At 40.6% G+C, this 12,436-nt stretch overlaps 1 protein-coding gene across 3 annotated transcripts in view; it reads left to right on the forward strand.

Annotated features, from left to right (window-relative positions):
- Positions 1–12,436, forward strand: part of LOC137631787 (uncharacterized) — a 32,340-nt gene that overhangs the window by 9,408 nt on the left and 10,496 nt on the right. For 2 of the 3 annotated variants that reach the window (XM_068363746.1, XM_068363747.1), the window contains exon 1: positions 9,542–9,791. The exons of the other annotated variant lie outside the window; for it this stretch is intronic. In XM_068363746.1, coding sequence (XP_068219847.1) covers positions 9,692–9,791 — 100 coding nt within the window. In that variant the 5' untranslated portion in view covers positions 9,542–9,691. Of the gene's footprint in view, positions 1–9,541; positions 9,792–12,436 lie in introns of those variants that run through there. 3 annotated transcript variants of the gene reach the window in all.

Genomic DNA, 12,436 nt, shown 5'->3' on the forward strand with positions numbered 1-12,436 from the left:
GCCTTTTACCAGAAATATACTTGAGAGATTCATTTCATAAGTTTTTGTTATTTGCATTATGTATTTGCTTCTTTTACTTATTTGTATGATATTTTATTCTGGTATTTTACGTATCGTTACCTCTAATTTTGTGTAATAAGTTTGAAATGTTTAATTTCATGTGGTGTTATTAATAGTTTCATTATATGTTTACTTTAACTCCTTAATATAATAATATATAGCAGCACAGACAACAGATAGAGAAATCAAGTCGTTATAGGAAAATACACGATATTGGGACAAAAGTATAGGCCCACAGCATACAAAAATGCGGCCCTTTAAATACCACCTTGTCCGAATTTTCTGATATTTTCTGCTAGGCATTCGATCAGAAATGTTGCCAGATGTACCCAGTCGAACTTACCAATTAAAGATTTATCCACCATAAACGTACCATGTTTATGTCTGACTTACAAGCTATATAAGTTTGACCTACAAGCTATATAAATTTGACCTACATGCAAATGTCAGCAGGCCATCAAACCCCACCAAATCTGTACACTCCCTCATGTACGGGCTTCAGGCGTACACGTCAGGCGTACCAATACCCCCGGTTTTACTTCGCAACCCCTAAAGTTTGACATGTTTGCTTACCAACTACCATTAAATTCTCTTACGGGAGCAAGATACGGGAATGTGTGATCCCAGCATTAAACTCGGTGTTTATATCTTGCCACCTACGAATGATGACAAGTGGTCCACTGTTATGGCCAGGGACTTGGATTACCTTACCTGCGCCAGTCCGTTATCTGAATTTTTAGTGTATTGGTCAGGCTGGATCATTGGGGAAGGGGCAAATTGTCACTGTGCTTTTCTGAAAGTTATGTATTGTGACAGGCCGAGAGAAGGTTGTGAACTCAAAGGCAGTATGAAAGCAACTGAGTTAATTTATTATAGAACACTCTCCTTTATATACAAAACCTGAAGGCAACAGGAAATTACATGTTCTAGAAACAGACAATGTTACATAAGAGAAACACAGACATGTTTATTCTGGTTCTTTTTATTGCAAGGGAAGAGCGAAGATACAAGCATAATATATGCAAAATGAATTATGTATGATCGTGTGACACACGGTTGGTACATGGCTCCCCCCCCCCCTAAAAATGACATACTGTACATGTTAAATAGGGCGCCCTGATCTAGAGAGGCGAACTGTAGGCGGGTCATCTGGCAGAAGATAAGCAGGTTTTAGACGATCAATGGAGACCCAGTCTTCTTTGTCACGAATGTTTAGTAGGAATGCTTTCGGACTGCGGCAGATCACAAGGAAAGGGCCCGTGTAAGGGGGCGTTAGCGGTGGCTTGCTAGTGTCGTTGCGCAGGAAGATGTGTGTTGCAGAGTGCAAGTCTGTTGGTATTTGATGCTTCGCTGGGGGCTTGTAATTCTGGCGGCATGGAGTAAATTTTCCCACGATGTGACGTATACGCTGGAGATTGTCGGAGGATGTTGTAGAAGGAAAAAATTCGGCAGGGACGACCAAGGGGTCGCCATACACCATTTCAGCTGCCGAGACATCGAGGGCGTCTTTAGGAGTGGTCCTTAGTCCCAGGAGGACCCAGGGAAGCTAAGTAAACCAGTTGGAATCCTTGCAGCGGGACATCAAAGCTGCTTTGAGGGTGCGATGAAAACGTTCAACCATTCCATTGGCAGCGGGGTTGTAGGCCATTGTCTGATGTAGGGTGATGCCCAGGAGATTCGCTAATGATGTCCACAATTGAGAGGTGAAAGTGGTTCCCCTGTCGGAAGTAATATGCTCAGGGATACCAAATCTTGCAATCCATCCAGAGAGTAAGGCAGATGTACATGAGGCGGACGTTGCAGTTTCCATGGGAATGGCTTCAGGCCAACAAGTGGAGCGGTCGATGACGGTAAACAGGTAACGATGTCCTTGTGATGTGGGTAGGGGACCTACAACGTCGACGTGAATGTGTGCGAAACGACGCTGAGGTTGAGGAAAGGTGCCCACTCCTGAATCCGTGTGTCGATGTACTTTGGAAGTTTGGCAAGAAGTGCAGGCACGGACCCAATCCTTAGCATCCTTAGAAATGCCGTGCCAAAGGAACTTTGCCTTCAGCAGCTGTGCAGTAGAACGGCACGAGAGATGTGAAAGGCCGTGAATGAAATCAAACACCTGCCGGCGCATGGGAGCAGGAATCCAAGGTCGCGGTCTACCAGTATTGATGTCACAGAGGAGGGTGGTGTTGGAGTCTTCGCGGGGGAAGTCTTCCCAACGGAGGGATGTGCAGGATGTCCTACATGCTTGATACTCTGGATCCTGCCGTTGGGCTTCAGCCAGGGCGTTGTAATCCAATCCCAGTTGAACGGCAGCCAACGTGTTTCTTGACAGGGCATCGGCAACGGGATTCATTTTCCCAGGGACGTATTGAAGGGTGCATTTGTATTCAGCCACGGCGGAGAGATGTCGGCGTTGCCGGGCGGAACAGGCATCAGACTGTCGAGTAAAGGCGTGCACCAGAGGCATGTGGTCTGTGCGAATGACGAAGGGCGTACCTTCTAAGAAATGGCGAAAGTGACGGACAGCCAAGTGCACCACCAGCAATTCTCGATCGAAGGTAGAATAACCTGATTCTGCCTTGGACAGTTTTCTGCTGAAGAAGGCCAATGGGCGGGGCAAGCCGTTGACCACCTGCTCGAGTACTGCACCAATAGCGACGTCGCTGGCATCGGTGGAGAGAAGGAGAGAGGCATTTGGGATAGGAAAAGTGAGAGCCGCAGCAGATGATAGGGCCTTCTTTGCATTGCAGAAGGCTGCTTTTTAAAGGGGACCCCACTTCAGGTCCTTTGGCTTGCCCTTGAGGGAGGCGCAGAGGGGAGCAAGAGTGGCGGCAATGGCTGGCAGAAAACGGTGATAATAGTTGATCATGCCCAAGAATTCCTGCAGAGCTTTGACGGTCGAGGGCGCTGGGAAGTTCTGAACGGCTGCTACCTTCTCAGGGAGGGGATGGACTCCTTCAGGAGTGATGCGGTGCCCTAAGAACGACACTTCATTGGCGCCAAAGGTACACTTGTCGTACCGGACTACAAGGCCGTTTTGTTGCAGGGGGTCGAGCACGATGCGCAGGTGACAGAGGTGTTCCTTTTTTGAGGAAGAGAACACAAGAATGTCGTCCACATAACATACACAGAAAGGGAGGTCCCCTAAGATGCCATCCATGAGACGTTGAAACGTGGCCCCAGCATTACGAAGGCCAAAACAGGAGTAATTGAAGGTGTATGTACCAAACAGAGTGGTGATGGCAGTCTTGGGGATGTCATCTGGGTTCATAGGCACCTGATAATACCCCTTCAGGAGGTCTAGCGTAGAGAAAACCTTCGCTTTGTGCAGGTAGGAGGTCACGTCGGCGATGTTTGGGAGGGGGTAGTGATCCGGTTCTGTTTGCATGTTTAGGCGCCTGTAATCCCCGCACGGACAGAGGGAGCCGTCTCTCTTGAGAACGATGTGTAAGGGTGACGACCATGGGTTGGAGGCCTTTTGGCAAAGGCCCATTTCCTCCATTTCGGCGAACGTCTGTTTGGCGGCTGCCAATCGTTCCGGTGCCATATGTCTGAATTTTGCGAAAATGGGGGGTCCCGTCGTCTTGATATGGTGATAAATACCGTGCTTGGCAGGAACCGTGGGCGTTTGGCGAAGTTCTGGACGGAAAACTTCCGGGTACGACGTGAGGAGGTGGGCGTAGGCATCCGTGGGTGCGCTAATGTGGAGAGCGAGGTTAGAGGTGGCGGGTTGAAGAGGTGTCGACAAGTACGAGTCTGCGTTGACCAATCGTCGGTGGGCGACATCGACCAGAAGGTGGAAATGAGAGAGGAAATCCGCACCGAGGATTGGCAATGTGACGTCAGCAACGAGAAACTTCCAATTGAATTTACCGTTTCCGAACGATAATGTGAGGTTCTCATAACCGTAGGTGGGTATCGCAGATCCGTTGGCAGCTACCAAGCGGACGTCGGCAGATGTAGACAGACTACGTCGTGTCTTGAAGAGTTTCCTTGGCAAAAGAGAACGACAAGCACCCGTGTCTACCAAAAATCGCACGCCCGTTCCTGCATCATGTAAAAAGAAAAGATTAGAAACACGGGAGGCCACCGCCACGAGCGATGGCCTACTTACACGTTTTTTGGCCACTGACAATCCTCGGCACATTTCTTCGCGGTTGCCCCGAATCTGAGGTGATAGTAGCAAAACTGCGGCGGATGGGAGGTAGTAAGTGGCTGTAGAAGTCGTTTGTTGGGGCACGAGCGATTGGTGGGTGGTGGGCAGCTTAGTCGCTGCTTCGGCATGTCAGGGGGTAGGCGTGTATGTCCTACGGCATTCATGACAGCTTCGGTTTACGTTGAATAGGCGTTGATGGAGGTCTTGAAGTGGCTGTCCATAAGGGCGTTGGCTTTGGTCATCAAGTCCCTTATGGGTAAATTATCGACATCGGGTATGGCAGTATAGGTCCGGGTAAACGGCGTATCCAAAGGGCACGAAGTAGGTTCACCTCACGAGGAGAGCCGTCTGCAGCAGGTTGAAGGCGAGCGATACTGGTCATTTCCCTGAGGGCAAGCGAAGCCCTTTGGTCCCCCAACGGTTGTTGGGAGAGCTGAAAAAGATTTGCTATACGGGCGGCTGGCGACGGCGAGTACTGCTGCAGAAGGTATGTTTTGAGGGTGTCATACGCTATTGGGGTGTCTCCTTGTTCACAAAGCCAGTCGGATATTTCCGGGAAGGTGTCCTCGGGTATCGCCGCGAGAACATAATCTGCTTTAGTGGTTGAGCGAGTCACGCCCTTGATGCGAAACTGGACTTCTGCGCGCTGAAACCAAGCAAACGCCTCTCCGCTGGCGAACGATGAAAGTTTCAATGGAGCAGCCGCAGTGCCAACTTCTGTAGAATCCGCCATAGTACCAACGATGGAGGGGCGAGGGGGGTGGGTGTGGAAGGCGGTGGGAGCGAGTCGACTTCCGGGGTCACCAATGTGACGGGCCGAGAGAAGGTTGTGAACTCAAAGGCAGTATGAAAGCAACTGAGTTAATTTATTATAGAACACTCTCCTTTATATACAAAACCTGAAGGCAACAGGAAATTACATGTTCGAGAAACAGACAATGTTACATAGGAGAAACGCAGACATGTTTATTCTGGTTCTTTTTAGTGCGAGGGAAGAGCGAAGATACAAGCATAATATATACAAAATGAATTATGTACGATCGTGTGACACACGGTTGGTACAGTATCTTTGAAGTACAGTAATATTCCAGTATGATAAAAAATGAGTGGTTTTTGGGGGGGTCAACAGTCTAACGATGGACTGATCTCCGAAAATCTTATGCAACATAATAATAATGGTAATATTTAATAGGGTCATAATTATGATAATAACAATAAAATTATTTTATTATTATTATTATTATTATTATTATTATTATTATTATTATTATTGTTGTTGTTGTTGTTGTTGTTGTTGTTTACAGCATTACCTTCAACTCAAGAATTACTTTTCCACAGGATTAATTGAACATGTTATTTAAAGTTGCAAGACAAGAGGTCACGGTGTCAATATCACATAATATTTTGAGAAAAGTTCATTGTTTAATTGTTTGGTTTCATATATATATATATATATATATATATATATATATATATATATATATATATATATATATATATATAGAGAGAGAGAGAGAGAGAGAGAGAGAGAGAGAGAGAGAGAGAGAGAGAGAGATTTATATATATATATATATATATATATATATATATATATATATATATATATATATATATATATATATATATATATATATAGATTTATATATATATACAGTATATATATATATATATATATATATATATACATATATATATATATACATGTAAATATACAGTATATATATATATATATATATATATATATATATATATATATATATATATATATATATATATATATATATATATACCGTGCTAGGCGGTATATCTTAGCAACACAATGTTTGCTAACGGTTATATTCATACGAGCGGCAGCAGGGTGACGGATTGTGTTTAAGGCGATGGACAAACTTTCTCTTCGACTTTTACTCCTGATGCCTGACAGTTGATCTTGCTAGAATTAGTATGGACGGCAGATTTCACTTGCCTTAGTTACATAGGCTCTGTGCATCACAAGGAACTGGCTATCCTTTAATGTATCTAGCCAATGAATCCTCTATGGATTTAGTCAGTCATGGAGAGAAGATGAAACAATGCCCCCGAGTCCCTGGCATAGTGGGGTGCTAAGAATCTCCTGGTTTTGAATACTAAAGAAAAATTGAAAATAGGTAATTGGAATGATAGAACCATGATTCCGATCGGGAACTTAGAGTAAGTGGAGGGTGAATTTATGAAATATAGTTTGGATAGCTTGGCCCTAAGTGAAACACGTTGTAAGGGGATTGGAAAGGAAACTTTAGAACAAAGCAATATATATATATATATATATATATATATATATATATATATATATATATATATATATATATATATATATATATATATCTACTCAGGAAGATCCGATGGAGTTGGAAGAGAAGGGGTAGGAAAGATGATGGCACCAAGAGCAGAAAAGGCATTAACCGAGTGGAAAGCTGTAAATACAGTAGTAGATTGTTTCTAGCAAAGTTCAAATCAAAGCAGTGCAATATGAGTATCATAGTTTACTGTGCCCCCAAGAAATGATTCCCCTGAAGAAAGGAAAGATGAATACTATGAAGAACTGCAGAGTGTAGTAGATGAGATCCCAGAGAGAGAGAGAGAGAGAGAGAGAGAGAGAGAGAGAGAGAGAGAGAGAGAGAGATGAAAATTGTGATTGGCGACTTCAATGCTAAATTTGGAAGGAATAATCAAGGGATATAGAATGTGATGGTGGGTGTCGAGGTTCTTTGCGGAGTTGCAAATGAAAATGGAACACATTTCATAAATTTCTGTTCAGGAAACAGTCTTGTCATTGGAGGTATTCTTTTTCAACACAAGAACATCCACAAGTATACATAGACTTCACTATGTGGCAATTACAAAAAATCAAATAGATCACATTGCCATTAATAAAGAGTGAAGGAGGACTCTGAGAAATGTAAGAAGCTATAGAGGTGCAGATATTGGTAGTGATCACCAGCTCCTCATTGCCACTCTGAAATTAATACTGGAAGCACCCAACAGAAAGGTAGATAGAATACCTAGATTTGATACAACTAAGCTTTTAGATGAAGAGCAAAGAGAAACATTTGCAATTGAATGTAGGAATCAATTTGTAGTTTTAGACTAAGAGACGAAGAACAGACAATCAATGGAGAATGGTGCGATATTACGAACATACGTCAGTCAGATAGTGAAGTCTTAGGGCACACAGATACAAAGAGAAAGCCATGGATATCAGATAATACTTGGGATGCTATAAAAAGGAGACAATGACAGAAATTGATTGATGAAAGTTTTCCAGGAAGTAATGAAAATTACAAGGTAGAGCATGACCTAGAGTATGCTGATGATGTTGTCCTTGTTATCAGAGCACCACAGGATCTGCAATGCTTGCTTACCAGAATGCATGAAATATCACCGGAGGTTGGGCTAAAGATAAATAGAAGAAAGACAGAGCTGATGAGAACGGAGTATGCAATGGAAGATGAAATATCATTGGAAGGAGAAAGGATTAATGAGGTGGGAATCATTTAAGTATTTAGGAACTATGATCTCCAATACAGGGTCTTTAGAATTAGAGTTAAGTGAAAGATTGAAAAAAAAAAATTGCAAATCAGACAATGGCTAGGTTTAGTACAATTTAGAAATCAAATTGCCTGAAGTTACATATAAAAATCAGACTATATACATCAGTTTAGTGAGATCGGTGTTACTCTATGGACATGTGTCATGGTATGACAATGAAACAATATCTAATATATTTAGCTGATTTCAGAACAAAGCCTTCAGAAGGAGATTGGGAGTTAAATGGCAGGACAGGATTAGAAATGAAACTATAAGAGAGATTACTCAGGTGCTATATGTGGATGACATCATGATGAGTGGTAGATGAAGATAGTTTGGGCATGTTCTTCGCACTCCCCGACAAAGATTACTTCACCAAACGTTCAGGTAAGCTCCATAAAACACTAGAAGAGTTGAAAGACCCTGGCCTATATGGCTGAGGACTATGAAGCGCGAAGTAGGAGAGGATGAATGGAGAAGTATTGAATTAATAGCTCAAGATAGAGACGACTGACGAAACCTAACCGAGGCCCTGTGCGTGAATAGACATGGGAAGAGATGATGATGATGATTGCTCATTACGTTTCCATGGTATGAATATATTCTGCAAATCATAAAGTAAGAAAAATTAATCTTGTTCTTTTGTACAAAAGAGATATGATGTTACATTGAAATAATTCAGTACGTAGTTTATAGATGCGAAACTATTAGCAGATAGAAGCACACTAATCTGGTATATGCTTTCTGTACAGTTATACCAAGTTCTTTTTACCGTACTGTTCTTAATGTAGGATATGTGTGGCTCATAGTTTATCTTTGGAGATTTGCTCTGTCTTTAACATTTAACCTCTCAAAGTAAAACTTGATGAAGCAATTACGTGTGGCATTAGCATTTTAATGCTTAGAATAAAAGGATGTTATAGATATGTAGTAGGTTATGAAACACAGTAGCTTAGCCATACAAAAGTCTGCGACCTTTCCTCATTTACCATCTTTTCCTAGTTCTTCTACTTCAAGAAAGACGCTAAATTAAGTTATGAACAATGTTTTCATACCTCAATTCGTTCTCATATTTTCAATGCATTTTACTATAAATACACGAGCACAAACGCACTAACCTTGGCACTAACACTGTAGAGTTAAAATAAAGTTGTTGTAAATTACCTTTTTGATATGAAAATAAACAAATGAAGGCGTGTCTCTTTTATTTTTCTTTTGAGCATTTAATCGCTCAGCAGACAAACTCGAAAACAAAAATTGTCAATGAAGGGGTAATGTGAGGGAGAGAATATCTTACAGCAAAAGAAATGAAAGCAGAAAAGGAAATGACGTTGCCCAAGGAGTGAATAGGGTCAGATATAGTATTTTTTGTGTCTTTAACAAAAGACTTACAAGAAGGCAGAATCTTTATATAAAACGGTCAAATAAATGCATAGGTGAAAAAAACTGACATTTAGATTAACTTGATATAATAATAATGATAAGAGAATATTTCCCATACAGAATTCACACATATTACCTCGGTTGAAATCATCATCTGCTAATCAACCCCTATTGTTACAATAGAGGTAATATGAGCAGTAATGATATATTTAACCAACAAGCATCCTTTACAAAAATTTCGTTGGATTCTATGTGGTACCAAATGTAGCCTACGTACTTGTGACGATCATGACGAGAACGCGTTTCCCACAGCCCAAGTTTAATAGGACATCCTGGGGACAATATCCGTAATAAAGGTTTATTTCTGTATCCACACTGTAGCTCACAGTTATTAACATTTCAAACAGAAGCGCACGAGAGACAACGAACCTCTGGTGTCCTTACATCATTAACGCAAAGTCTTTTTCTGATGTTTGTTGGCTTTATAACTTACAGAAGGCCTATCAATTAGTGCAGGTCTAATTAATAATGGATATTTCACACCAAATTCCACTATCGTTTGCTGCTTTCTGGTTCCTTTTCACGTCTTTATTTGCAGCAGTCACTCCAAATATGGAAAAATCTCGAGGTGAGAAAATTATTCCTTTTTATATAAAATAATCTTAAGTATATAATTCTTTACAACATTTACAGTTCTGTGAATAATTTCTGCCAAACGCCTTCCAAGAAGACACCTTTATGTAGGAAATATGCTGTTGATATACACATGAATTCAAGACGAATCAAATACTTTTTCGTAGGAATCGTAAAGAAAATAAAAAGCATGTATGAACGTAACAGTGGAGAAAAGTGATGGCATATCACGCCTATGTATGCGTTTAAAAAAAGAAAAAAAAAATTCTTTTGATCCGGAACTGTTTATCTGACAGAAAATCCCAATTGGTAATGTTACAATATGACCAGACTCAACCAAAAATGTCCCCACAATGGCATTTGTGCGACTTGTAATTTTTTAATAATTTAGGCCTCCGGGGACTTGATCATATACGTTGTTTTATTATTATTATTATTATTATTATTATTATTATTATTATTATTATTTGTAGTAGTAGTAGTAGTAGTAGTATAATTATTATTATTGTTATCATTATTATTATTGTTAACTGCTAAGCTACAACCCAAGTTGGAAAAACAGGATGCCATAGGCCCATGGGCTCCAACAGGGAAAATAGCTCATTGAGGAAAGGAAACAAGGAAAAATAAAGTATTTTAAGAACTGTAACAACATTAAAATAAATATCTCCTATATAAACTATAAAAACTTTGAAAAAAAAAACAAGAGGAAGAGAAATAAAATAGAATAGTGTGCCTGAGTGTACCCTCAAGCAAGAGAACTCTAACCCAAGACAGTGGAAGACCATGGTATAGAGGCTATGGCACTACCCAAGACTAGAGAACAATGGTTTGATTTTGTAGTGTCCTTCTCCTAGAAGACCTGCTGACCATAGCTAAAGAGTATCTTCTACCATTACCAAGAGGAAAATGGCTACTGACAAATGACAGAAGAAGAATTGTTGGGTAGTCTCAGTGTTGTCAGGTGTATGAGGACAGAGGAGAGTATGTAAATAGGCCAGACTATTCGATGTATGTGTAGGTATAGGGAAAGTGAACCGTGACCTGAGAGAAGGATCCAATGTAGTACTGTCTGGCCAGTCAAAAGACCCCATAACTCTCTAGCGATAGTATCTCAACGGGAAGCTGGTGCTCTGGCCAACTTACAACTATTAAGAAACCATATATGGAAAAACGATATTTTCCCGAAATGTGTAAAGTGTTCACCTTCAAACCTATTGGAAAAAAAATATTCACATGCAACATCAGATCGATATGATGGGTGACTGGTAGGCTACAAAATCGAGATCCATTTCACCGGTGTATTGAGGAAGTGTGAGGGTTAAGAGGTGCCAAAGGGGGTGAAAAGAGAACCTAGAACCCTACCGTATTAGGAATATAAGTCAAATGAACCTCTAGGACTCTAGGTTGTGGTGGAACTACTTGGTTATCTGACGGACTGGGTATCGAGTCCCGCTCAACCTCGATAGTTTCTTGTATTGTCTGCAACCTCACCATCTTGTGATCAAAGTATGTGGGGTTTGGGGGTAGTCGATGGGTCTACTTGCTGATTCATCAGCAACAATTGCCTAGCCCTCTCAGGTCCTAGCTTCGGTGAGAGGGGTCTCGTTCTTTGATCATATGCATATATATATATATTCAGTGTCTAGGCTCTAGGGCATTGTCCTTTTAGCTAGGGCATTGTCACTGTCTCTTGCCTCTGCCATTCATTGGTCGCCTTTAACCCTTGAAACGAAATATGAAAATGTCTGACAGACTGAGTCTACTAATATAAGGAGATTTTCGTTTGTAAGCAATAAGCTGCTGATATGCTAAAAATGAATAAGCAAGATATTTATGACAGCCTTGATAGTTTGGCAGGAAAGTAGGTAAACTACTGGAATTTTGTAATTCTCAAGTCTTTGGGAAAAGGTTTTCATAATTTCTAAGAAATGGAAAACCAACTAAAAATGGCGCTTGATAAAGATAATGATATAAATTATATAAAACAAAAAATGTCATCTGTATTAGGTATATATGTGATACATCAGAAATTCTTGAGAACTTGAAGACCTAAGATCTAATTTCCTTGAAATCTGTCTTTGATTTCACGATGTAAAAAACGTGTTTCCCCCACCTCTCGTATTCTTACAGGGAAAAATATATAGTTTCAATCTTCAGTATACTGCAAATATACAATTTTAAACGTCCTTGAGTATCCGAGACAGGTAATAGAAAGGTTAATTTAACAACAAATTAGCTCCCAAACCTCCTCTCCAGCTAAGCAATAAACAGAGGGGATCATGTATTGGCTACGAAGCAAGATTGTATTGGTCATATGAAATTGGCCTACGGGTTTTTTAGCGTACACACCTCATGAGACATTTCCCAAGTGCAGTAAGTCTGACACGATTTAAACGCTCATACATAGTTTTGGCGAATGCACAGTCTTTAGAAGACAAATTTGTTTCAGTCAGAAAACTATGCATGGCATTTTATCGGATTCTGAGAGTTTCTCTGTTTTAACGATTTTAATATTCATAAGAAGCTCAAATATAATAAACAGAAATAGAATATACTGTTTATTGTTGGTAGTTTTTATCTGTTGATTTATTTATTTTTTTTTTTTTCGTTATTTTGGTTCGGTTCGGTTAAGATTGC

The sequence above is a fragment of the Palaemon carinicauda genome, chromosome 40, assembly GCF_036898095.1.
Source record: "Palaemon carinicauda isolate YSFRI2023 chromosome 40, ASM3689809v2, whole genome shotgun sequence".
Taxonomy (NCBI): Eukaryota; Metazoa; Arthropoda; class Malacostraca; order Decapoda; family Palaemonidae; genus Palaemon; species Palaemon carinicauda.